Source organism: Synchiropus splendidus, chromosome 15, assembly GCF_027744825.2.
Source record: "Synchiropus splendidus isolate RoL2022-P1 chromosome 15, RoL_Sspl_1.0, whole genome shotgun sequence".
Classification (NCBI taxonomy): Eukaryota; Metazoa; Chordata; class Actinopteri; order Syngnathiformes; family Callionymidae; genus Synchiropus; species Synchiropus splendidus.
In genome coordinates this window covers 12,215,657-12,242,121 of record NC_071348.1, presented here as the reverse complement: position 1 = coordinate 12,242,121, position 26,465 = coordinate 12,215,657, and the positions used below count along the sequence as shown (strand labels likewise).

The 26,465-nt window shown below is 42.9% G+C and overlaps 3 protein-coding genes and 1 long non-coding RNA gene across 9 annotated transcripts; all 4 read left to right on the top strand.

Moving 5' to 3' along the window:
• The first annotated feature begins 4,015 nt into the window (after window positions 1-4,015).
• Window positions 4,016-7,419, top strand: LOC128746562 (sialic acid-binding Ig-like lectin 14). Of its 2 annotated transcripts, XM_053843687.1 has the most exons (8): window positions 4,016-4,071; window positions 4,220-4,283; window positions 4,678-5,070; window positions 5,592-5,912; window positions 5,997-6,254; window positions 6,538-6,807; window positions 6,874-6,973; window positions 7,042-7,419. In XM_053843687.1, exons 2-8 carry the CDS (start codon window positions 4,238-4,240, stop codon window positions 7,334-7,336), a joined length of 1,683 nt encoding a protein of 560 aa, XP_053699662.1. In that variant the 5' UTR covers window positions 4,016-4,071; window positions 4,220-4,237; the 3' UTR covers window positions 7,337-7,419. The 2 variants fall into 2 exon arrangements, with proteins under 2 accessions (XP_053699662.1, XP_053699663.1); XM_053843688.1 differs by lacking the exon at window positions 6,874-6,973 and having other exon boundaries at window positions 7,042-7,279.
• Window positions 7,420-13,479: 6,060 nt separating this feature from the next.
• On the top strand, window positions 13,480-25,958 carry LOC128746821 (sialic acid-binding Ig-like lectin 12). Of its 4 annotated transcripts, XM_053844162.1 has the most exons (10): window positions 20,288-20,410; window positions 21,405-21,544; window positions 22,104-22,170; window positions 22,232-22,606; window positions 22,748-23,026; window positions 23,930-24,184; window positions 24,820-25,089; window positions 25,162-25,261; window positions 25,350-25,413; window positions 25,599-25,958. In XM_053844162.1, the coding sequence occupies exons 3-10, from the start codon at window positions 22,122-22,124 to the stop codon at window positions 25,641-25,643; spliced, it is 1,437 nt and encodes a 478-aa protein (XP_053700137.1). In that variant the 5' UTR covers window positions 20,288-20,410; window positions 21,405-21,544; window positions 22,104-22,121; the 3' UTR covers window positions 25,644-25,958. The 4 variants fall into 4 exon arrangements, with proteins under 4 accessions (XP_053700139.1, XP_053700138.1, XP_053700137.1 ...); XM_053844165.1 differs by lacking the exon at window positions 23,930-24,184; XM_053844164.1 differs by lacking the exons at window positions 20,288-20,410; window positions 21,405-21,544; window positions 22,104-22,170; ... (1 more) ...; window positions 22,748-23,026; window positions 23,930-24,184 and adding exons at window positions 13,480-13,534; window positions 13,655-13,873; window positions 14,303-14,683; window positions 15,205-15,525.
• On the top strand, window positions 15,890-16,399 carry LOC128746824 (uncharacterized). The gene is made up of 3 exons (XR_008412593.1): window positions 15,890-15,989; window positions 16,078-16,141; window positions 16,326-16,399. It is a non-coding gene; the product is annotated as an uncharacterized LOC128746824 (long non-coding RNA).
• Window positions 17,660-19,948, top strand: irgq2 (immunity-related GTPase family, q2). Of its 2 annotated transcripts, none has more exons than XM_053844166.1 (2): window positions 17,660-17,766; window positions 17,879-19,948. In XM_053844166.1, exon 2 carries the CDS (start codon window positions 17,879-17,881, stop codon window positions 19,007-19,009), a length of 1,131 nt encoding a protein of 376 aa, XP_053700141.1. In that variant the 5' UTR covers window positions 17,660-17,766; the 3' UTR covers window positions 19,010-19,948. The 2 variants fall into 2 exon arrangements, with proteins under 2 accessions (XP_053700141.1, XP_053700142.1); XM_053844167.1 differs by having other exon boundaries at window positions 17,676-17,770.
• Window positions 25,959-26,465: the final 507 nt, after the last annotated feature.

Sequence of the window (26,465 nt, the reverse complement as noted above, 5' to 3'; positions counted from 1 at the left end):
CATGGCATTGTAGAGTATGCAATGTTTTGTTTTGCGCTGCTCCTGAGCTCCACTGAAATGTCAACAGCAACGTGTTCCACTGCATGTGTGTGGTTTCTGATGCAGAAAAGCACACACATGCGGTTAAATGCAGCAAAATGCACCTGGACTCCTGCATCCTGCGATCCAGCTCAATAATGTCTGAAGAAGCCAGCTGTGTAATGCCCAGGAGTGACACCACAACATTGACGACATCAAAAAGCATTGTAGTCAAATCTCCGTTCACGTCTGAAGTCCAAGTTCAACGGGAGCAGGCTCATGTGGGCATCATGGCAGAGGATGCCAGAGAAAAACAACTTCTTCTGCCCTCGGATCATTGATGGAATGATGAAGTGCTACATGGGGATTTTCCCACTGTGGAGTGGTGTGATGCTTGGAGACATCAGGCGGCATGATCAGAGCACCGGGCCTTTTGTTGTGGACAAAACCAGAGACACAAATTGTTACGTGGAGCTCTGGTTTCATCTGGTAAAAAGCAAAGTCATACATTTAAACAACACAATATTGTTTATTTTGCATCAATTTGACAATGGCATAATAAATCACGATGGTGGCTATATTCAAGTTTTTATAATCATCTTATTTAAACTAAAGCTCTTTTAATGTCTTGAAAATATTTGTATAAGAATTTCAATTTTATAAGAATTTCAAATACATTCAGGGTCGTGGAAACCCTGGTCATTGTGTAGTGAAAAACCTCCCTGAACAAAAGCAAACAGATGCTTTTGTTCAGGGAGTCCTCCATGTTTGTTGTTGTTGTTAGATATATAGAGTTGCCGCAATATGTAACTATGTAAAACATGTTCCAGAACACAATGTCTGTCAATCAATTTTAAAGTGACCTCATGGATGAAGTTCCTTTGGCTTTTCACACGTTTGTTATGGTTCGAGATGCGGAGTGGGACCCAAGTGCAGTGATGAGTAACTGACAGGAGGCAAGGTGCGGAGCAAGGTACAATATTTAACACAATACAATAATAACACCAGAGCTGAAAGGGTCACCCAACCGGGAGAAAGAAATAAACTTAAATCTGTAAGCAGAGAGAGAAAACACAATGAACAGAAATGGTAAACCACAGAACAAACCAGGAAAAATGCGGAAACAGAGGAAGGAACCAAACACAAACTCAGGCACCAGGGTTTCAGAAAGAGTCATCAAAACAAGCTAAGGAGCCAATTTCCCATTGGGGACAAATGAAGTCCATCTGGCACATGTTGCTGGAGTCCAGGTGCTTATGAGTTGTTGACCCTGATGACATCATTACGTCCAGCCGTGTACCATTAACCAGGAAGGAGGGAATGAAACACAAAATAAAAGCGAATCATGACAATGTTTAGTTTATATTGTGTCATGTACGTAACAAAACCAGTGCAGTATTGAAATCATGACACATTCATAGGATGATTTTTAATGTTGCCACAGGTACAGTTTGAAAAATACAAGGCATTCCTGACATTCGTCGTGGTCAACAACAACCATTGGAAATTACTGGTTAGTATTTCCAACTATAATCTACAGTCATTGATACCAAACCAACGTCATAATGAGAAATTTTGCTTTTGTTACAGTTCACTCATGCGGAGACAAGCACTGTTTTCCTTGTTGATCCAGCATCCAAGACATCGGAACCTGGCAAAACAAATGATGTTGGACCCAGTGCAAGCATGAGTCTAACAGCGTTGGGGTAAATCCAAACATTTCTGTTTTAATAATAATGTTGCATATAATTCAATCCCCACCAACATGAATAGATACGGTACGGCAGTTTACAAATTGGACAAGGAGAGTGAAAAACAGTGGTTTGGATGTGGAGCTCCATCCTCTGAGATATGGCTGCTAAGGACCTTAAAGTCTAGTTGGATCATTGTATATTGTACTGCAATGATGTTACTGTGCATGGTGGAGTCAAGCCAGCCAAATGATCTATGATAAATCCAATGTTCCCTGCTGCACAGAAGTCTGAGGACCTCAATATGTCAAGACAATACTATAGATGACAGTCTAACCTAATGTTTCATTACACTCTGAATGATGTGACATGATAAGTAAAATATTAATGTTGAAATGCGGTCAATAAAATATCATGCAACCATTGTTTAAAAATTATCGCAGTGTAATGATGTAGACAATGTAGGAAAACACTAATGGTACACGTGTCAACATAAGTGTAGTATCATACTTGAGATAGTCATTTCAGTAAATAGGGAAGATATTGAAGAATACAATAATATTATCAATTAATAATGATGTATTCTAATGAAATACCCACTGCGGTCCCAGATGTGTCCTGTGTCCCCAGACTAAAATGGGTGTTTGTTGCCTTTTTTGGCACAAATCTAACGCTGTGCCAAAGGTTGAGCGAGTGTATAAAAGGAAAACCCGAGCGCGCACGCGGAGATGAGGTTGAGCGCTCGCAGATCATTGTTACAGCACGCAAAAGGTAAAGTTTATCGAGCACAAAAGAGGTTTCTGCTTGCTGGTGGAGATTTTCTGTTCAAGCTGAGAGAGTGTACGCAAAACGTTTTCATATGTGCTCAAAATCTCAAAGTGCACGCTCAGTTTTTTGACACAAATATGACACTTGTCTCACTAACTGCCTCTCACTTCCACCTGTTGTGAGTTTCATTTGCTCAACAGCAGGTGAAATGGATTGAAATTAGAGTTGCTTCCTGCCTGGACAGGTGGAGTTTGAGCAGTGTACGTCGATACACTCTTTGATGTGTTTCCAGCAGATAGATGAAGATGATCAGCGGGTGGACATTGAACTGGAGGAAGGAGGCCCTGAACATGGAGAGGGAGAGAAGCAGATGAGATCCTGGACAACAGAGGGCGCTGGACTCAAATATACTAAATATATATCTCTCAATGTTGGACGGAGTGAATAGATTTGTTATATAATATAGAATCAGGTGTGCTTTGCTTTGCCTCACTTGCTTAAAGTCGTGTATAAAAGAAAATGTCTTCCCATGACGGAGGATCATTGCACAGATCCGTCTTCTTCTTGTCATATCTGTTTCTTAGACAGGCAATAAGAGTGTGTCGCAGTGTGAGGACTGGTGAATAAACAGCTTCCCCACACATCAGACGATGAAATCATTGCAGCATCAGTGTGAAGACAGAGACAAAGGTTGAGGATGTTGTAATCCACCACAAAGAAGAAACAATAATAGGAACTCTGATGATGAGAACAAGGAGTGTGAAACCTTCAGCCTTGTGTCTCATGATCATGAAGCATCATTTTTTATTATGTCTCTGATCTGTCCAATGGTGGAGCTGACTTCCCTCATCTGCTCCTCACTCTCTCTTCTCTGCAGCTCCATGGCTCTGAAGTGCTGATGTTCTTCCTGCAAATGCTGACCAGTGATGGACCCCTTGATGGAGTGGAATAAATATGAACCTTTTGTTGAATTAGAATGAAAATATAAAGTTTTATTTTCAAAAACGTGCGCACACAGTTATAAGACTAAATTGTGAATAACAGTGAGTATGCAAATTCAGAAAATGCCTGGCCTTTTGTAAAACTGAATGACTCCTGGATGGTGCTAAGTTATTTGAGGGAGGAAGGTCTCGGGGCTGATCCAGGAGGACACAGCTCAGAAGAAGAAGAGCTTGAAATGTTTTGCGGAGAAACTGTAGTCTTTGCTCCGACTGAAAGCAACACCGCTGTCAGTATGAATGGTTGAGGGAGCTCTGGTTTCCTCCCGCAGCTCACACTCTTGAGCCCAAGAGGTTCTGATCAGAGTCTCTCTGTTGAGAAAATGTATCAGAGACATCCAGAGAGGAAGCCTCCTGGACGCCTCTCTGCTGAAGGATCTGAGCAAGTTGTTTGTTCCCGTGATGGTGGAGGCACGTACGAGTGAACCACTGACAGATTCTAATTTCTAAAGCACTGAACAAATACAGAAGAGGAGGAAAGACAACAGTGTCTTCACAGACCGCAGTAAAAAGCAGAAGCAGAGCTCTTGAGTGCTACAAACCTGAGCAGAAGAGGATTTGCTTCAGTCCCAGGGTTGTTCTTCTGGCCTTGCACAGTAAGTTCATTTTACTATTCACACTTCATTATTCACACAGAAGTACAGCAGTGAAGTGCACTGACCTCACGACTGTCTTCCCCTGTTACATAGTGAGGCATGTTTGGACTGAACTACTGTGGAAGCTGTTCTGTCTGTTTCTTTGAAGGATTTTAACTTGGCGAGGATGAAGAGTGTCGTGATGATCATTCTCACGTCTGCTCTGGTTCAAGGTGCGTTTGTGGGTTGGATCAACATTTTTAAAGCATTTTAATCATCAATATTGTGATTAATATGAGTCACATCAGCACCAGACCGAATTCTCTTTTTTTTGGTAAAAATTCAGAGTATTATGATAATATATAATGATAGGTCAATGACAATAAAATGTTCTGTGCATTCCAATTATATATTTTCAATTTTATTGATGCCACTAAGCTGAATATTTTATTCTGAATCATTATTAAGTCTGAAAAAAAGATTAATGACAATCAGACTTAAATAATGACAATAATTTACATTGTTATTGGAATAATTGTCAGGAACAGGTGCCAGTGTTTTCTTATAATTTCACATTTTTGTCAGAATGTGAATGACAGTCTTTTGTATTTTTGTTCTGTTCAACAGCAGGTTTAAAGGAAATGTGTCCACACGAAGGCTACTGTGTCACTTTAGATGATGGAGTCATAACTGCAGAGAGTGGACTCTGTGTGGAGATTCCATGCTCCTTCAAGACTCCTCAGAGCTTCACTCCTCAACACATGCTTTGGTTCAGATGTGAACAAAGGCATGAAAGGTGCGACTCTTCATCAAACCTGATCTACTCCACTGACAGCAGCTCAGCCATCAGGGAAGAATTTGAAGGACGAGTGTCACTGTTGGAGTCTGATGTGAGTCAGAGGAACTGCAGCATCATCATCAACGACCTCTCACTGTCAGATTCTGGATGGTACCAGCTCAGACTGACCAGCAAAGACAATGGATACACATATGGGACGAAGCAAGAGATTTCTGTCAGAGGTACGACAAGTGTCACACAAGTTCATTGTTCCTGCTGACATGAGCACAATTACTGCAGTTTCTGATACGACCAAGGAAGAGAATGAAGGAACTCAGAAACACATTCACTCATTCATCTCTCTTCCTTCTTCACCAGTAATGACTGCACTAATATCTTCTTGGTTCAGCTCTGCTTTTATTGTTGTGGTCCTGCTGCTTCTGTCAGACTAGAGTTTCACACCAGCATCAAGCAGGTTCAGCTCCTCTCAGTTGGACACCATGGTGTTCAGTCACCTTTTGTTTGTCCAAGACTAACTGGAGGAGTCAGATGTCTTGTGAACAGGAGCTAGAAGTTCTGCAGGAGGTGAAGGAGGTTTCTGAAGAGGAAAATGTGGGGGGGTTGTTAGATCATTTCTCCGCAGAGAATCATAGCAGCAATGATGGAAACTCATGGATTAGATCTAAAGACTTGGGTTTTTCAGAGTCTCACAGAGATGAAGCATCATTTTCAGAATAAAAAAAAAGTTTGATTCTCTCACCAGGTCTGAGGCAAAAGCCCACCCTGGATGTCCCTCGACTGAAAGAGGGTCAGCTGACAGCACTGACCTGCACTGCTCCTGGACTCTGCTCCGGATCTGAGCCCACTATTAGCTGGAAGTGGGAAGGCAAAGGGAAGAGTCCTCACCTGGTTGGAGGAAACATCACTCTTCAGAAGAGTGTTTCTCTTGGTGCTGTGAGGAGACAGTACAGCTCTACTCTGATATTCAGCGCTTCTTCTGAGCACCACAGCAGCAGCATCACCTGCACTGTTGTCTTCAAACACGGTGGGAGCACAGAGGAGAAACAGACTCTTGCAGTGCAGTGTAAGAAGTTCTCTCTCCTGTCAGTCTCATTTCTGTGGTCCTGATTCTTCATGATGAAGAGTTTCTCATGGATTTGTCTCATAGACCTGAAGAGCGTCACCATCACTGGACAAACACTTGTGAGGCAGGGTGAGACTTTGTCTCTGCACTGTGCTGCTGACAGTTTCCCTCCGGTTCTGGTCCAATGGACCAAAGGCAAGACGTCAGAAGCTCTGGCTCGCAGCACTGGAGAAGCTGCCTTGATGATCCCAGCCGTGACTAAAGAGCATTCTGGGCCGTACAGATGCACTGCAGAACAAGGAAGTAAACAAGTGATGGAGGAGGTCCACGTTAAAGTCAAGTGTGAGTTTACAATATTTCACTTCTCAATGTGACAACACTGTGATCAGTTTCTGAACTATTTCATATGATATGGATGACATCATTGTGTGCGTAAATCCGTTTTATTTTTGTGTTATATTTTATATTTTAAACTTAAAGTTTTCTTATAAATATTTTCGTTAACCTAATATGACATCAGCATTTTTTCCAATTAGGTTTATTTAATATGTGAGACACACTTTTGTACTTTTGTGATGTTGGTCATATTGATAGCTGTGTATTGTGAATCTGCTGATGTTCTCAGGGTTTGCTGGGATCTTGAATGGCTCTAGATGTGAGCAGGACTCGGCAGCTCTCACTTGTGTCTGTGGCAGTCAGGGCCACCCCTTACCCTCCATCTCCTGGCCGCTGCTGACCGACCACAGTGACTCTCACATCCAGACCAACGTATCAGGAGATGAAATCTGGAGCAGCTTCAGCGTGAAAGATGGCCACAGTGTGAAGACTGTTGTGTGTGTTGTCACTCATGAGGACGGAGAAACAAAGGAGGAACTTCCTGTTCTGAATCATGACAGTGAGTGAGGTCTTTTAGAATGTACACAAACACTTCTCTCTTGACTGATTCTGGTCTTGAGTCCAGGTCTGTTCAAGTTTCTAACAGTGGAAGTCCTGGTGGCATTTCTGGTGGGAGTGTTTTTGTCTGGGATCATCGTCTTTGTGCTGCAGCTCATTTGTTGCAGGTACAGAGTGAACACATGAATCAATGTCTTGTTGTCACTGAGAACATAACAAACTACTGTCTCCTCAGAAACACAAAGAAGTCAGAGGGAGGACCCCAGGAACCGGAGCCAGCATGGAAGGATGTGCATTACTCTACCATCGACTTCTTTCACTTGAGAGGAAAAGGTCCCCACAAGGCACCTGAGACGACGGAGACAGAATACTCTGAAATCAAGAAGCATGATGTGACAACGGCTGCTGAAGACTCAGAAAAACACAGTGAAGAAGAACAAGACAAGAATCCGGTTCTGGAGAGGCAAGAGACTGACCAGGAGATGGCGCTGTATTCCAACATTAGTGAGATCAGTCATGGCACCAAGTGAAGTTGATGTAATACTCAATGTTATGTATTTTGCCATCATCATTTCTTTGACATCCTCATAAAAAAGGCTTCTTTCTGGACAGTGGGAACTAACCAGAGTATCTTTATGAAAGGAAAAACCTTCTTTGCTCTTCATCTGCTCAGGAGTTACCACAGCAGGTCGGCCTCTTCCTGAACCTACCTTCCTCTTCCTGTCCTCAGCTGTCACGTCCATCTCTCTTCATTTCATGTTCAACATACAACAATCATGGTTGTTTTCTGTGCTTGCAGCACCAAAAATGAATAAACATTTCATTAGACGAATTTCCGTACAGACAGAAACAGTGAAAACTGGGGTGGAGCCCTGGTGCCATTTCACTCGCTACACAGACTGTTGTTTGCATTTCCGCCCTTGTTGTGACTCAGAATTTGATCACTTGTTTTGTATACCAGAACAAGAATTTATAAAACCTTCATGTTGCGTTTAGACTTCACTACAAGAAATGCAGAACCATTTAGTGCAGGCTGATCAAGCGCAAGTTCAGGCCTTTAATAGGAGAAAGGTCACACTGCCCCCTGCTGGGTGGCGAGTGCATGACTCGAGGTCAGCAGCGCGGTCATAGTGAAGCTCTGCAACAGGTCCCACATACTTCCATTATTACGCTGTTTCAGCAATAATGTAGGACTACCTTTAGTAAACCATGCAACACAGTGAAGTTTTTATTAGAGTGCCACAATTGTTCTCTGAAGAACTGAGAGAACAATGTCTAAAAGCACGAGTATATTGAACTGCCATAGTATTGTTATTTCATTTTTTTAACCTCATACAACAGCGTACCAGAAGGCTGTCAAATGCGCCACTTCCAGCTGTTTTAAACATGATGCGCTTCTAACTTAACCACAGACACCTTCATGTCAGAATGATGCAGTGTTTTTTGTCAGTTCCCCAAAGACTGTCTGCACCACAGCGCTAATAGAGCTATATAGTTATAGTTATTTAAAAAAAAAAATCATGGTAGATTTTTCCATATTGAATACACCTCTCTGGAGACATTTCTGAACAAATACATTTTCTTCAATTTGTTTCTGACAAAATATCTGAGCATCAATAGCTACAGTTTTTCACACATTAAAAGAGATGTTCTGCAAAACTTTCGACTAAGCACAACTGCACTTTGGCCGAGGTTCCTCAGGTGGTGTGCTTCTGGATTTTTTGTGTGTCGCGGCTTAGAAAAGGAAAAACACTGCCCTAAACCAAAACAAATGGTGAACCTTAACCTAGACTCTCAACCAAACTTAAACTTGATTCGAATGACCAAATTATTTTGACGTCTTGATCGTGAAATCCAGCCTAGGATTTGTGGGGTCCAGCCAAGAATGGGTCCCCACAAGCAATGATGAACACACACACACACTCACATAGCACTGTGAAGACAGGAGAATAGCTTCCATTCGTAGAAAAGAGCAGAAGAGGAAATCATCCACAACATGAGTGTAAAGACTGACCACAGTGTCAAAGCTGAGAGTGTAGTTTACCAAAAAGAAGAAACAATGAATGGAACTTGTGAGCATGAACCTTCAGCCATGTTTCTCATGATACAATTATTTTTATCATGTCCCTCAATCTCCACCATGTCTTCCACCATGTCCCAGACACAGTGAAGCGCCAGCCTGTAGTGCTTGTGGGCGGTCACAGCAAATGGACTCACTGCAGGGGCGTGTCACTTCCTGTCTTGGATGGTCTTCATCTAGGGTGAATATTCCTCCTCAGAATCTGACTCAAAAGTCTCTCTTATGCTCCACTCACCAAAACTCCATCCTCCCTTGTCTCTTCCACCAGGGGGTGGTCTCCAATCTCTCATTACTCCCAACCTGGATAGAAACACGCCCACAAATGTTGCTCTGACTGAAGCTACAGGTGTCCACCACCTGCTTGTGTATCAAACCACAATTCAATGGAAACAAACAAAGACCCTAGTGCTGCACAGCTAACTTGACAGCTGCTCTGTTGTTTTTATGGTCCGTGTGTTGAAGTGAGAGTGATCCTCAGAAGACCACTGCAGTGACAGAGTACAGCCGTGATCACAGCTGACATGAAGTCACCCACTTCACAGGGGCCTTAAGCTGGCAGCCATGGTAGACTTTGAAGTGCAACAAAAATGAGAGCGGTAGGATCATGCTCACTCCGTCATCCCTCTCATAGTCTTCGGTGATGTTTATCTTTTTTATCTCAAGATTTATTGATATTCACCTGGGAACAATAAATCAGCATCAAAATAGGACTAAAAGAAATAGAGGAAACAAAGACAAAAACTTGTACTTCCACATGCTGCGCTGCATGTATGCTGTATGTCCAAAAGTGTTTGCTCACCCATCCAAATGATCAGACTCAGGTGTCTTTATCACTTGGCCTGGACACAGGTGTATCACATCAAGCACCGAGCCCTGTGAAAGAGGATGTCATAGGATGCCTCCTGTGCAACACATCTTGTCGTGAAATTTCCTCGCTGCTAAATAGTGCACAGTCAACTGTCAGCTTTATCACAAGAACATGGAAGAGTTTGGGAACAAAAACTGACAAACTGACGGAGAAGGGTCAGCGAACTTCCTGATCTGAATGGTGAGTCTTTTTTTTTTCAAACCTCCTGGGAAACAACAAATTTTCTTTCTCTGGATTGCTTTGTTTGCAATCATTTTCTTCCTGTTTCACCAATACTTCATGTACAGACTGAACAGAGGGCTGCAGTAGTGAGCAGTTGCATTCTTCATCCAAACACAATGAAGATTTACTAAACCACAGTCAAAAAGAGTTTGGAAGGCCAGAAAAAAAACGGCTGAGATGGAGAACATGGCAGATGATCCACTGTCACTACAAGCTGCCTAACATTTTGTTTCAATAGTAGTTCGAAAGACCTGAAACTATTTCTGTAGTGTTTTTTTCAAAACGTGAGCTGGGCTCTGAAACTTTGCAACAACTTTGGGATGGTGTTTCTGACCAACGCGTGCTGAAATGTGTGGGTGTTTTTTTTTCCAGTTGGGTGAACCTTCAAAGAGATCTTCAAAAGAGGATACTGAGGATGCCGCCATCCACTTTCTCAGGGTCTCTGGCAGACGATCCTTTGATCGGGTGGTAATGGTATGTCCAGTTCCAGGGACATCGTTCCCGGGTTCATGCCTTTGCAGATGATTCTTACTCGGTCAACCATTTTGATAGCTTTGTAAGACCGTACCTCAGATCTTCTGCAGACACCTAGGGGGGTACAGATGCCCCCCAAGACCACACTTTGCATCAGTTTCGCGGTTACCCTTGCTCTGTCTCCTGAGACTTCTTCCGGCTTCTTGGACCACGCTTGCCACGTCTACTCAAAATGGACAACACCAGTGCTCCACGTAGGTGAATATATCAATAAAAAAAGGTTTATTATATAAACTTCTGTTGTATTAATCTTAACATACTGATTTAATCTTTTATAGATATTGTCATCCACCTGTGTGACGGTCATCTCACAAGGGATACGGGTAAAAAAAATCATCTTGAATTAATTCATAAGCATTGGTTAATATCTGTCGACATTATGTGCGAACAACAGTGTCTTCTCTAATATCAGACATTGTTGAGTCAGCTGAAAAATTTCCGACGGCACTGATCAGTGTGCAGGAGCTGGAGTACTTTACGCAGGATCCGTTTGAGGAAGGCTTCGCAAATTCGGCTGTTGTAGTGGAAACAACGGATGAACCGACGGTTGATTTGAACACAGCCTTTCACAGGGATGTCTGTAGACACATGCATCGTCGCGGAGGAAACGCTGATATACCCTCCGACACCATCAAACAAAGTTGTTTTAGCCAGTGAAAGCGTCATCATCCTCGACAGTGAGGATGAGTTCGTAAACCCTCATCACCATCCCTCAAACCATCGACAAGCACCAGAAACCACCGAGTCAGGGTGCAACAGCGTCCTCTGAGTTGGAAACAACGTCGTGCACCGTGTTAGAAATGGCATTTTGGCAGATCTGTCAAGATTTCACTTAATAGTTTCTGGGGAAAAATGGCTCAAAAAGAGAAGATGTCACAGGTTGCCAGTGTGATGTACTGTGTTCGACAAAAGACTGCAAGACGCCTTAAAACCTTGGAGATCTGACTGATGAACTTGATGGGGATAGCATTGAGGATTTTGTTTCTGCGGGTCCCAAGACAAGAAGAAGGTTGCGTTGAAAGTTAAAGGCATCTCACAGACAAGAGTCTTGTCAACCGATCAACTTTGACTTGGTTACAGATCTAGTGGAGGGGTACTTGCAGAACTCTGCCGGCTGGCTGCTCGAGACACGTCAGCATAACATTGTCAGAGAGAAATAGAACATTGCATTAAAAAACAGGTCAAGTCACGAAAAAACTCTGTGTGACTTGTGTCACGATAAGAGGCGATTGTTTTTGGACGGTACGACTTAACCTTTTGAATTCTGAGTTTTGAGTGACAGAGGAGTCATCATGGAGGAAATTAATTTCCATCCTCGTTTCAAAACACCATTCTCCTGTCTTCTGGTCGGACCTTCGGGTTCTGGAAAGACTCATTTTGTAACATGTATGCTAATTGTGAATATGCCATGGATGCTGTAAATGTAAATATTGTGTAGATTTATACTTCCTTTCAACCTATGTATAATGACTTTCAAAAGATGAATAAAAATATCAAATACATTGAAGGTTGTCAGAATTTGTACTCTATTTCAGCGTGGTAAATGTAGCCATACTATTAGTTTGAATAGCAATTACTCTGTATTGCTTAAAAATCCTCACGATAAGATGCAGATAAAAGTTCTGGCTCATCAGGTTTACCCTTCTCATAAAACTTTCTTTACAGATAGTTTTGTAGACACTACAGCCGATGCTCATGGGTACTTAATTGTTGATCTGGCACCCTTCTGCCCATCCTGGACAACAGAGAGCGCTGGGGCTCGGACTGAGTGAAGTCATTTATGATGTCATCTGATGCTTCCTATCGATGCAGAATTGCTGTGCTTATTAAATCCGCTGCATGACTATGGCCATGTATGCAAAGAGCATCAGACTGGTGGTCATAATGCTAAACTACTGTACATTTATGATATATTATAGAATCACATGTGCTTTGCTTTGCCTCACTTGCATGAAGTGCTATTTTAAAGAAAATGTCTTCCCATGACAGAGGATCATTGCACAGATCCGTCTTCTTCTTGTCATATCTGTTTCTTATACAGGCAATAAGAGTGTGTCGCAGTGTGAGGACTGGTGAATAAACAGCTTCCCCACACATCAGAAGATGAAATCATCGCAACATCAGTGTGAAGACAGAGACAAAGGTTGAGGGTGTTGTAATCTGCCACAAAGAAGAAACAATAATAGGAACTCTGATGATGAGAACAAGGAGCGTGAAACCTTCAGCCTTGTGTCTCATGATCATGAAGCATCATTTTTTATTATGTCTCTGATCTGTCCAATGGTGGAGCTGACTTCCCTCATCTGCTCCTCACTCTCTCTTCTCTGCAGCTCCATGGCTCTGAAGTGCTGATGTTCTTCCTGCAAATGCTGACCATTGACCCCTGATGGAGTGGAAGAAATATGAACCTTTTGTTGAATTAGAATGAAAATATAAAGTTTTATTTTCGAAAACGTGCGCACAGTGGCAAAACTAAATTGTGAATAACAGTGAGTATGCAAATTCAGAAAATGCCTCAGGGACTTTTCGTAAAACACTGCGGTCAAAACAGTTGCTGTCCAACATACTGTACAACGCACAGCCTCAGGTTGTCATGTCTCCGTTTGACCACATGGAGGCAGTTGGAGAAACTGGAGTCTTTGCTCTGAATGAAAGCTACACTGCTCTTATAGCTGAGGGAGCTCTGGTTTCCTCCCACAGTTCATCTACTTGAGCCCAAGAGGTTCTGATCAGAGCCTCTCTGGTGAGAAAAGCTGCCACAGACATCCAGAGCAGACGCCTCCTGGGCGCCTCTCTGCTGAGGGATCTGAGCAAGTTGTTTGTTCCCATGATGGTGGAGGCACGTACGAGTGAACCACTGACAGATTCTAATTTCTAAAGCACTGAACAAATACAGAAGAGGAGAAAAGACAACAGTGTCTTCACAGACCGCAGTAAAAAGCAGAAGCAGAGCTCTTGAGTGCTACAAACCTGAGCAGAAGAGAATTTGCTTCAGAGTCAGGGTTGTTCTTCTGGCCTTGCACAGTAAGTTCTTTTCACTATTCACACTTGAGAACCTGGGAACTAGTACAGAAAGAGCTGTTCACACTGGACAAATCAAACTCTGAATGTTAGTTCACAGTGAATTCCATTTTTGACTTTCAGATGTAGAGGAGCGTCAGAAGAGCGATAGATACATGAATAGTCAAGTGAAGTACAGCAGTGAAGTGCACTGACCTCACGACTGTCTTCCCCTGTTACATAGTGAGGCATGTTTGGACTGAACTACTGTGGAAGATGTTCTGTCTGTTTCTTTGAAGGATTTTAACTTGGCGAGGATGAAGAGTGTCGTGATGATCATTCTCACGTCTGCTCTGGTTCAAGGTACGTTTGTGGGTTGGACCAACATTTTTAAAGCATTTTAATCATCAATATTGTGATTAATATGAGTCACATCAGCACCAGACCAAAATTCTCTTTTTTATTATTATAATAATATAATAATAATAATAATAATAATAGGTCAATGACAATAAAATGTTCTGTGCATTTCAATTATATATTTTCAATTTTATTGATGCCACTAAGCTGAATATTTTATTCTGAATCATTATTAAGTCTGAAAAAAAGATTAATGACAATCAGACTTAAATAATGACAATAATTTACATTGTTATTGTAATAATTGTCAGGAACAGGTGCCAGTGTTTTCTTATAATTTCACATTTTTGTCAGAGTGTGAATGACAGTCACCTGATGCTAATAATAATGTGGAATAACCATTCTGTTTTGTATTTTTGTTCTGTTCAACAGCAGGTTTAAAGGAAACGTGTACAGACGGAGACTTCTGTGTCACTTTAGATGATGGAGTCATAACTGCAGAGAGTGGACTCTGTGTGGAGATTCCATGCTCCTTCAAGACTCCTCAGAGCTTCACTCCTCAACACATGCTTTGGTTCAGATGTGAACAAAGGCATGAAAGGTGCGACCTGATCTACTCCACTGACAGCAGCGCAGCCATCAGGAAAGGATTTGAAGGACAAGTGTCACTGTTGGAGTCTGATGTGAGTCAGAGGAACTGCAGCATCATCATCAACGACCTCTCACTGTCAGATTCTGGATGGTACCAGCTCAGACTGACCAGCAAAGATAATGGATACACATATGGGACGAAGCAAGAGATTTCTGTCAGAGGTACGACAAGTGTCACACAAGTTCATTGTTCCTGCTGACATGAGCACGATTACTGCAGTTTCTGATACGACCAAGGAAGAGAATGAAGGAACTCAGAAACACATTCACTCATTCATCTCTCTTCCTTCTTCACCAGTAATGACTGCACTAATATCTTCTTGGTTCAGCTCTGCTTTTATTGTTGTGGTCCTGCTGCTTCTGTCAGACTAGAGTTTCACACCAGCATCAAGCAGGTTCAGCTCCTCTCACTTGGACACCATGGTGTTCAGTCACCTTTTGTTTGTCCAAGACTAACTGGAGGAGTCAGATGTCTTGTGAACAGGAGCTAGAAGTTCTGCAGGAGGTGAAGGAGGTTTCTGAAGAGGAAAATGTGGGGGGGTTGTTAGATCATTTCTCGGCAGAGAATCATAGCAGCAATGATGGAAACTCATGGATTAGATCTAAAGACTTGGGTCTTTCAGAGCCTCACAGAGATGAAGCATCATTTTCAGAATAAAAAAAAAGTTTGATTCTCTCACCAGGTCTGAGGCAGAAGCCCATCCTGGATGTCCCTCAACTGAAAGAGGGTCAGCTGACAGCACTGACCTGCACTGCTCCTGGACTCTGCTCCGGATCTGAGCCCACTATTAGCTGGAAGTGGGAAGGCAAAGGGAAGAGTCCACACCTGGTTGGAGGAAACATCACAGCTCAGAAGAGTGTTTCTCTTGGTGCTGTGAGGAGACAGTACAGCTCCACTCTGATATTCAGCGCTTCTTCTGAGCACCACAGCAGCAGCATCACCTGCACTGTTGTCTTCAAACACGGTGGGAGCACAGAGGAGAAACAGACTCTGGAAGTGCAGTGTAAGAAGTTCTCTCTCCTGTCAGTCTCATTTCTGTGGTCCTGATTCTTCATGATGAAGAGTTTCTCATGGATTTTGTTCCTCTGACATTAGCCATGAACTATGTCTGCTGCCCTTCTGCAGGTCCATGGGCTCCATGTCCCACTGACTTAATATATTCAGTCAACCATATTTGAGGGTTCAACACTGAGAAGTGTTTATTGAATTAATAATGACAATAATAATAATAATCATCATCATCATCATAATACATTCAGGACGTTACATCTGTGAAGCCAGATATGAGATGGAGACACTGACCACATCCGTGAATGTGACAGTGACCTGTACGCTCCATGTTCTTTTTTCTTCTGGTCTTTCTGCAGGTTCTTTGACAAAGTTTTTGAAACTGGAATTCCTGATAGCATTTTTGACCAGGATTGTTTTGTCTGCAGTCATTTTCTTCCTGTTTCACCAATACTTCAGGTACAGACTGAACAGAGGGCTGCAGTAGTGAGCAGTTGCATTCTTCATCCAAACTCAGTCAGGATTTACTAAACCACTTCCTCCACAGTAAAAAGGAGTTTGGAAGGCCAGAAGAAACGGCTGAGATGGAGAACATGGCAGATGATCCACAGGTAACTCTCTGACACCATAAGAGACAACACTAGTAACAGAAACACTGAAAAGGGTTTTTTCTTTGCATGGTTTAAAACATCATTTTGGTCTGTTACTTTCTGCATCACTCTCTCAGAACTCAGAACAAAAACACTTCAATGAACTTTTTGGAGTTTCTCTAACAAAAAAAAATGTTTCCAACAGACAGATGACGATTATCAGCAGGTGGACACTGAACTGGAAGAATGAAGTCCAGAACCTGAACATGGAGAGGGAGAGATGCACATGATAACCTGGACAACAGAGGGCGCTGTACTCAAGTATTTACCCATTATCACCGCTTATGATGCCATCTGTTGCTTCCTGTCTATGCAGCATTGCTGTGCTTATCCAATCAGCTACAAGACAGTGACCATGTATGCAAAGAGCATCAGGCTGATGGTCATATTGTTAAAATAGTTTATTCATTCTATTTGTGAACTGGTGCTTAAAATGCTATTTTAAATAAAATGTTTTCCCATGATGGAGGATCAATGCTCTTCTTGTAATATTTGTTTCCCCACACATCAGAAGATGAAATCATTTGCGTGTGAAGACGGCCCACAGACACAAAGTTGAGAGTGTCATTTACCAAAAACAGGAAACAATAAAAGGAACATCATGTTTTATCATGAGAGGAAAAGCGTGAACCTTTGGGTTCAAATGTATTGAATTTGGGGATTGAAGCAAGGCTGTTCGGGTAAAAAGAAAAAAGTGGATATTTGCGTTGTCTTTGCTTATCTTATCTTAACATTGCTCAAAAAGATTCAACTCAATAAAAAATGCGATCACGATGTGCAGACTGAGATGAAATGAAACAGTCTACATTGTTCTTGCCATCCCACTTCTCTTGCACATTGGGGTCTTGGGGTCTTATAGGAAGCACGAGATCGATTGATATATGTGTTGTGTTCTCAGTCCTGGCGGCTGTTTGTCTCTGATCGTGAAGAAAGAGCTGAGGCAAAAGGCGAAGACCTCGATTTACTGGTTGATTTAGACTCGCCTACCGCCACAGAACTGAGTTGAAATGAAAAACATTGCTGATGCCAGCAGCCGAAATGAGTCCTCTCAGGAGGTGGCTGGACTCTTGTTGGTGAGCTTACTCGTCCGGTAGTGAAACACACACATCCAGAGATGCCAGTTCAGATGGTGGGGAATCGTTTTAGGGCATCCAAAAAGCTAAATCCTAGAAGCTAAATTCAAGATGCTTCCCTGGTGAGGTACTCAGGGCATGTAACTGGCTGAGGCCCTATGGTAGACCATGTTGGAGAGTCTTAGTCTCATAAGACCTTTGTATTCCTCCATAGCGTTGGAGGGGGCTTCTGGCCTATTTTATTGCTAACAGTCAATAATTTCCCTAGTTTTAAATAGAAAAAAAAAACATTCTTCCTGCTTTCTTGACAAAGTACCTTTATAATCCAACTGTACTTGCGCTCACATGTGTGGATGCTCTTAAACAGTTTGCGGATTAACGCAGATTACAGGATTACTTGGTTTCACCAGCAGCCTGGACTCCATTAATAGACCAGCGAGACAGTTTGCCTCTCTAAGGCAAAGACAAACGCCTGCTTGGGTCCTCCCTGCGAAGTCAACGTGAAAAGTGACGGTAGGTGAGAGATTTGGATTTTAGAATCATCCACTGTGTAGTTTCACACAATACAAAAGCAAAGTAGTTTCGCTGATACCTGGAGGGCACGACTCATCTGTTCCCTCCACAGATGGCGGAAGTTCTGAAGGGCCTCAATGTTCTGGGAACACTCAAGGAGTCCATGGAGAGCAACAAACTTTCTGACGTCAGGGACGCTGTGGAAGATCTCCTGTTGAGCCGAATCAATTTGGGAATTCTGGGCGACCGCAGTCCTGAAAAATACACCTTCATGAACTCTCTTCGTGGGCTGGGTCCTGGAGATGAAGGAGAAGCTCCATCACCTTCCCTCAGCGACCCTGGGGATATCGAAGGCTACCTAGACCCCAAACACCAGGACTTTCGCTTGTGGGACCTACTTCCTGTCCCGAATGTGTCTGCTTTTGACGTGGACAGCTACATGGAGAAGGTGAAGTTCCTCCGATACAATGCTGTGTTTCTGACTTCCACACAGGCGCCTGAAGCTAACGCAGTGGACCTGTTTTCAGCAGCTCGATCACAACACAAACAAAATGTGTATTTGATCCTCTTCTGTTCTGCCAAAGAAACTGGAGATGATCTGGAGCTGAGGAGGAAGGCTTCCGTCGAGGAGCTCGCGTCACACGGAGTCGACCAGCCCAAAGTTTACTTGGTCTTACCCTCCAGTCTGGAGAAACATGACTTTCCAGGCCTGTTGGAGGACATCAGCAAAGACCTTCCAGAGATCAGAAGTCAAGCTCTCCTCCTGGCTTTACCAGCGCTCACGCCAGACCTGATCACCCAAAAAAAGGAGTCTTTTAAAGCGCTAGTTTGGGCAGCTGCCTCGCTCTCTGGAGGGATATCAACCCTCCCTGTTCCCTTCGTGGCATCCATGGTGGATTCAAGTGTAGCGGTTCGTATCCTGTCAAAAGCCCAGACATCTCTCTGTCTAGACGACAAGTCAGTCGAGCAGCTTGCCAGGCGGCTGGGAAGGGAACCCGCAGCATTGAAACGTTTAAGGACTTGTGCACTCTCGGTGGAGGTGAGCAAAGCTGAGGTGAAGAAGCGGCTGGCGGCAGCAGAGAAGGAGCTGGCCACTTTTCCATCCAAGCTGGTGGAGATGGCGATGCCCAGACACGCCCGCTATGCTAGTCGCTCTTTTGCAGCGATGATGCAAGCGCTAAACGCTGCCATAGAGGAAATGGCAGTTGATGCTCAACGGATACTGACGGATGCCCAAGCATGAACAACTCAAACGCACTTGCACGCAGCAACAATAAAAAGGTTTACAGCCATCAATACAAACACTTTTGCCCATTTAGGATGTTTTCTTCGTGTGTTTAGCTCGATTTTTTTGATGAGCGTTTGAAAAACTGAAATGCTGGTGTGTGGGTTCTTCTACCATTGTGAGAACCTGTGTGAGTTTTTAATCAACAGAGTGGCTGGTCCAAACAAAACTTCAAAACAGCATAGTCATGGCAATTGGGTTTTAGTTTGGTGAGAGTGAAAGTTACATTTAGACATTTGTTTGGGCTGGTTAGGGGGAGAGGCAGGAGGAAGCATTATGTCAATGACAGCCTCACTGAGATGGGAAGACAAACGTGTGTTGACAATTCTTGCAGCAACTCCCACTGCTTACTATATTTATTTACTAAAATACATTCACTTTTAACACGATGAGAAACACATATATAGACTGATCCACAGGTAACTGACACTACAACACTAGAAACTGCAACACGTGTCGTTTTTTTTTTAGTCTCACACTTTCTGCTTCACTCTCTCAGAACTCTGAAGAATAAAAACACTCTCCAAACTGTTTGATGATTGAACGGTGTATTTTCTGGGGAAAAAAAAAGTGTTTCCAGACAGATGACGGTTTTCAGCAGGTGGACATTGAACTGGAAGAATGCTGGCCAGAAGCTGAACATGGAGAGGGACAGAAGCAGATCAGAACCTGGACAACAGAGAGCGCTGTACTCAAATATTTACCCCTCAGATGTTTGATAGTGCCTAAAGTCACATGCCATCCGTTGCTATGTATCTAAGCAGAAGTGCTGTGCTTATCTTGTTACAGGACTAGAGTAATGTTTGCAAAGTGCATCAGGCTGGTGGTCATAATGTTAAAGTTGTGTTGTGTTTTAGAAGTGAATGAGTGGCTTGTTTGGTTTTCACTTAAGATATTAATACGTAGAAAATGTCTCATACCATGCAGCCTTTGTTTCTGATACTGGCAATAAAATACAGACAGCAGTGAAGTTGTCAGGGGATTTCTCAGCACACACACACACACACACACACACACACACACACACACACACACACACACACACACACACACACACACACACACACACACACACACACACACACACACACACACACACGCACAGAAGTGTGAAGATGAAATCACTCACAACATGAGTGTGAAAACTGACCACAGAGTCAAAGTTGAGGCTGCAGTTTACCAGAAAGAAGAAACAATAGAAGGAACTTCATGTTAATATTATAGTGAGAGGAAGCTACATGCCTTCATTTGAATCAAAGATCAGCATCCGTGGGCCGTGGCTGGCCACCATTGAAGTACTAGGTTTGAAAGCTCCTGAAACTCTGCTCTGTATCTGCTTGTAATTGAACAAACCATCAGGTACAACCTTTTTGTTACAATATTTACTTGTCTGCTGCCGAATAATGTCGGGCAAGAGTGGGAAAAACCGCAACACAATGGAGGCTTGCACTTGCTTATCATTCTTCAACCCGGTCTCAAAGCTATTTGTTCATGCCGTCACAAGCATTTGATCTATTGCATCTTGCACGAGGGCATGAAAAATGAAGTGGGCTCCAATTGCGGTGCATTCACATGCTATCACATTGTCCTGCTGCAATTCATTTGTGCTTCTCCAACCCATGTTACAGCATTACAGCCACACAATCTACTTATCTCACCACCTGGGGTAGATTTTGGTTCTTTATTCACAGACTCCCGTTCCTTGGTGGCTTTCTTTCTTTTCAACATTTCAAGGTAATCTGTCCCCCGCGCTTCTGTCTTTGGGACTCGGCACTTTGCCCCCCACGTTTACAAAAGCCCATGTCGTAGTATTACACAAGATAGACTGGGATCCATGTTTGTGTGGATCTTACAGACCACGATCAGTACTCAGTTCTGATGTCAAGGTTTTAGCAAAAATCTTCTAAATCGATAATCAATACCTTTCAGTGGGGTGGAAAACCACCAAGGATCCAGAAAATTGATGCCACAAATTTGTACATTCAAATGTAAATACTGTGCTTTGTCTTCAACTGACTGCCTTGTTTGGGACACCTAATATTACTGATATTACTGTGTATGATGCAAAATGAAATAATAGTGTTCACTTCATTGCTTGCCAGACGGCGTATCTTTCAAAATTGGAAATCCCGAAAGCTCCACCTTTATCAAAGTAGCTAAAAGAAGTTATTTTTGTCTAAAATTAGAGAAAGTCAAATACACACTGAGGGGTTCTACTGAGAAAAAAATACAATGTTCATCTCAATTTGCAAATGTGTATAATGTAAAATGCATATTATTGTTAATAAACATATTAACAATTCTGAGCCGCTAAAGACGACAGGAAAGCTAATGAAGCAGCCTCCTCCAACAGACACTTCACCACAGATGGAGGAAGTCAAAACTCTTGCCGACAGCTGGGTGTGTTTTTCTCCATGAGACGAAGACAGACCATGAGAACCTCCTCTGCGTGCATCATTGTTCACCTTCAGCTGCCTGTTCATCTTCTCTGAGGTAAGAACTCGCGCTCATGTTTAGGAAAACTCACTGTACAGTAACAAGGTCAGCTGGTGAGGATCAGAGATGGTTCACTCCATCATGTTCAGGCAGATGGAAAATGACTAAACATGAATTGACATCATTAGCATGAGATTCTATTCATTTCATAAGTGCAGTGACAAACCCTGACCTCTGAACATGTGAGCTCATGTTTGTAACTGGGTGACCTTGTTTAACCTTCAGCCACATACACTGTATTTTGTGCTGAAGCTGAGAAGTTTTCTATCTTCATTAAATGCATTTTATATACTTCTTGTTGTCTATGTTATGTTTCAATTTTTTTGTGTAATTCATTCGCAAACAGAAATTACAAGATTTAACATTGGCATATAAATCTTAATTTCAAATTTCATTTTGTTTCAAAGCTTATCTCATAGCCAGCAGCAAAAGGGGGACATTTCCTTGCTTTCACAGTAGAGTCAGAGGCAGTGCCATGTTTTGTCATGTGACGCTGACCCCGCTCACCTGGAGCAGTTGCATAACTGCTAATGATTTTTTTTTAATTTTCTTCCAGATTGTATAAGTTCAGAAGATGGATAAAGAAAAATTCATCTTGTTGTTGCTTCTGACTATCATAACAGGTAAGAGTTTTATTTTACCGTCTTGTCTGTTTTGGATCTCCTCTGACAACACGACATCCAGCAGCAGGTTCTGCAGCAGTGCCATCATTTACATTCACTCGCTCACAGCTGACAGCCACAGAGGGATCCTGCGTTCCAATCCAGGGGAGTTTCACAGGACATCTCAGTGAAAATGCCTACTGGGCTTGGTTGAAGGATCCAGTGTGGGTCGGTGCAGGTGAGGACTTCTCAGGAACTGTTGTTTACAGTACAGACCCCACAAAACGCCCCATCAGTCCACAGTATAGCAACAGAGTGACTTACCAAAGAGCAGAGAAACAGCTCACCATTTCGATCTGCAACCTGAACAAAAATGATGGTGGAAGCTATTCTTTTGGATATTTCCCATCAAGAGGGGAGAAATGGAGCTCAGAGCCTGTTCTTCTGTCAGTCCAAGGTAAGTTCAATTCAACCTGTTACTTCAAATATAATAATAATGATAAAAAAAATGTCCTCAATGTACACATATAATTAAGAGAATGTGATTCATATAGTCAGAAATGTTTCATTTTTACGGAATAAAAGTTTCATTTTGCAGCGAACCCATGCCTCATCAGGTTTGAGGAACCGGCTCCTGTTACAGAGTCCAGCTCAGTGACTCTCCACTGCTCCACCTCGTCCTCGTGCCCCTCCCGTCCTCAAATTCAACCTCTCGACCAACGAGGAATCTCAGTGCAACCTCAGGGTGATGGACACAGCACGACAGCAACTAGCAACTTCACAGCCAGCTGGCAGGACAATGGGAGGCAGTTCTCCTGTCAGACTCAAGGCAACACCGACCCAAACTTGATCCGCAGTGTCACTCTAACTGTCAAATGTAAGTCAAGGTCCCTTTCCGTGTTGATAACGATGCAAAACTTCATTCGTGAAAGTGTCAAGAAAAGTCATCAGGATTACTGATTTAATTTTTCATTTTGTTTGATCTCAAAAACGCTTGATTTTATTATTGTTTTTAAAATTCCACTCTTTGAAGCATATGTCTTGAAAACTATGCAAACGTGTTAATTAAAGGGTTTATTCACATTAAACAAACCACAAAACAAATGTAATGTTAAAAAAAAAGAATGGTAACAATACAAGAACATCAGAATAATCTCCACACTGAGATCGAGTGGCAGGAACTGTCTCCATGTCGTGTTGGGAAAGGTTGGCTTGGTGGCTAATGCTACGAAGAGACTCAATGAAAGTTGCCCAAACACCAACAAACAGTCTGATCGACTAGTGGAATAAAGGTGCTGAGTTTCAGTGTCAGACACTGTGAGAGCTCACGCCTGCGACACCGCGACATCTGGTCAGGGAGGAGAGGTGCATCCGAGTCGCCGACGAATCGGTGTTCAACTGAGAAACATGGAGACGACTGACCATCGAGATCAGTCAGAAATGTTCCACTATTATTACTCAGCATCGTACAATCACCCAGGCTTATGTGTCTCTACTTTTGTCCCTTCTACTTTTGTTCGAGGTAAAGACCTCGTGACATTTTCTTTGCACAAACTATTTCTTGTATCTATCCAGTCATCTCATTTATGACTCTGATGAGCCAATAAGAGAACAGACTCAGGTCACTTTTCTCCTCAGATGACAGCAAGGCCATAACAGGCCAACTCACTTATTCTCTATATTTATCCAGACCTTCATGCTGAACTTCAATGATGCGTTTTCATCACTTGAAGAGGAAATGTTTTGATATTAATACTTCTGTGGCCAACTTTATTCCCAGTCTCCCCAGAAGTTGAGATCACAGCATCTGCCACATCAATCCAGCGAGGACAGAGGATGGATTTAAGATGTACAGTGAAGAGAAGCAACCCAGACGCCACAAGCTTTCATTGGCAGAAGGATCAGCGAGATGTATCTATGAGTCAGACTTACACAGTAATATCCATCCAGCCTGAGCAGGCAGGTTTTTATACCTGCACTGCCTGGAACTCCATTGGTGCTGGAACATCAGACCCGCTTCAGATTCAGGTTGAATGTGAGTCCACTGTGAAAACATGACAAAACATTCAAACAAGCCAAAACATCCATGATGGAGAGTAAAAGCTCGTCGTCCTCAGGAGCCGGGGTTGATTCTAGCATCTCCTGACTCTGTTAGGGAGGAAGTGGCAGGAAACAAGTCAAAACCTTTCATCATTTTACAGCTTTTTGTTTCACTGTAATGTCCATTTCCTCCTTGATTTGCGCTACAGAGCACCATCCCACCAAGGTTTCCTGAGTAAATGAAACAGAACCATGAGTCTCTACCAGATTTCTGAGCTGCTTACCCAAGTTAGGGAGAGTCCAGTGACCTGGCAGTTTCCATCCATGCTTCGGGAAATGATGGAAACTAAGAAAATGTGGGAGAGAGCAAGGAAGGAGAGAAGGATTTACTGGGCAACAGTTTAGGCTGAACAGGCATGAAAAGTGGACCAGATATTTGGGGAAATGAGTGAGATGGGTTCAAGTATTTCTGATCAGTCATGAAGTGGAATGGACAGAGAACAAAAAAGGACTAGAGGAGAGTGCAGTATTGCAGTATTCTCAACTGTGACCTGTACGCTCCATGTTCTCTCCTCATTTGCTGCTGACATGAGTGAGTTAATGATGGTGTGAATCTGCTGATGTTCTCAGGGTTTGCTGGGATCTTGAGTGGCTCTAGATGTGAGCGGGACTCAGCAGCTCTCACTTGTGTCTGTGGCAGTCAGGGCCACCCCTTACCCTCCATCTCCTGGCCGCTGCTGACCGACCACAGTGACTCTCACATCCAGACCAACGTATCAGGAGATGAAATCTGGAGCAGCTTCAGTGTGAAAGATGGCCACAGTGTGAAGACTGTTGTGTGTGTTGTCACTCATGAGAACGGAGAAACAAAACAGGAACTTCTTGTTCTGAATCATGAGAGTAAGTGTCTTTTTTCAAACCTCCTGGGAAACAACACTTTTTAAATGTATTTTTCTTCTGGTCTTTCTGCAGGTTCCTTGACAAAGTTTTTGAAATTGGAATTCCTGATAGCATTTTTGACCAGGATTGTTTTGTCTGCAGTCATTTTCTTCCTGTTTCACCAATACTTCAGGTACAGACTGAACAGAGGGCTGCAGTAGTGAGCAGTTGCATTCTTCATCCAAACACAGTCAGGATTTACTAAACCACTTCCTCCACAGTAAAAAAGAGTTTGGAAGACCAGAAGAAACGGCTGAGATGGCGAACATGGCAGATGATCCACAGGTAACTCTTTGACACCATAAGAGACAACACTAGGAACAGCAAAACTAATAAGGGTTTTTTGTTTACATGGTTTAAAACATCATTTTGGTCTGGTACTTTCTGCATCACTCTCTCACAACTCAGAACAAAAACACTCTCCAAACTCTGTCAGTGTATTTTCTGGAAAAAAAAAATGTTTCCAACAGACAGATGACGGTTATCAGCCGGTGGACATCGAACTGGAAGAATGAAGCCCAGCACGTGAACATGGAGAGGGAGAGAAGCAGATGAGAACCTGGACAACAGAGGGCGCTGGACTCAAATATTTAACCCTCAGACAGAGTGAAGTCAGATGCCATCTGTTGCTGTGTGTCAATGCAGAAGTGCTGTGCTTATCTAAACAGCTACAAGACTAGAGTCATGTTTGCAAAGTGCATCAGGCTGATGGTCATAATGTTAAAGTTGGATGTGTTTAAGTGGTGAATCAGTGGCTTGTTTGGTTTTTGCCTAAAGTATGAATCTGTAGAAAATGTCTCGCCTATACAGCCTGTTCCTGATACTGGCAATAAAATACAGACAGCAGTGAAGTTGTCGGGGATTTCTCAGCACACACACACACACACACACACACACACACACACACACACACACACACAGAAGTGTGAAGACTGGTGAATAAACCGCTTCTCCACACAGCAGAGAGATGAAATCACTCACAACATGGGTGTGAAGACTGACCACAGAGACAGAGTTGAGGCTGTAGTTTCCCGGAAAGAAGAAACAATAGAAGGAACTTCATGTTATTGCGAGAGGAAGAGCCGGAAACTGAAAATGATGATAGACAGTGGTTCATTTTATGTCTCTCCTCACTCAGTTTTTTCTGCAGCTCCATGGCTCTGAACAGTAGATGTTCTTCCTCCAAATGCTGAGACACATCGGTTTCTGTTGATGAAGGCTGAAGGTCTGAAGTCCGACGCCGGCTCATTGTCCCTCTGGTGTTGAAGACGGCAGCATGAACAAATCAAACACACTTGCGCAAAGTAACAACTAAAAGGTTGAATGAGGCTTGTCTC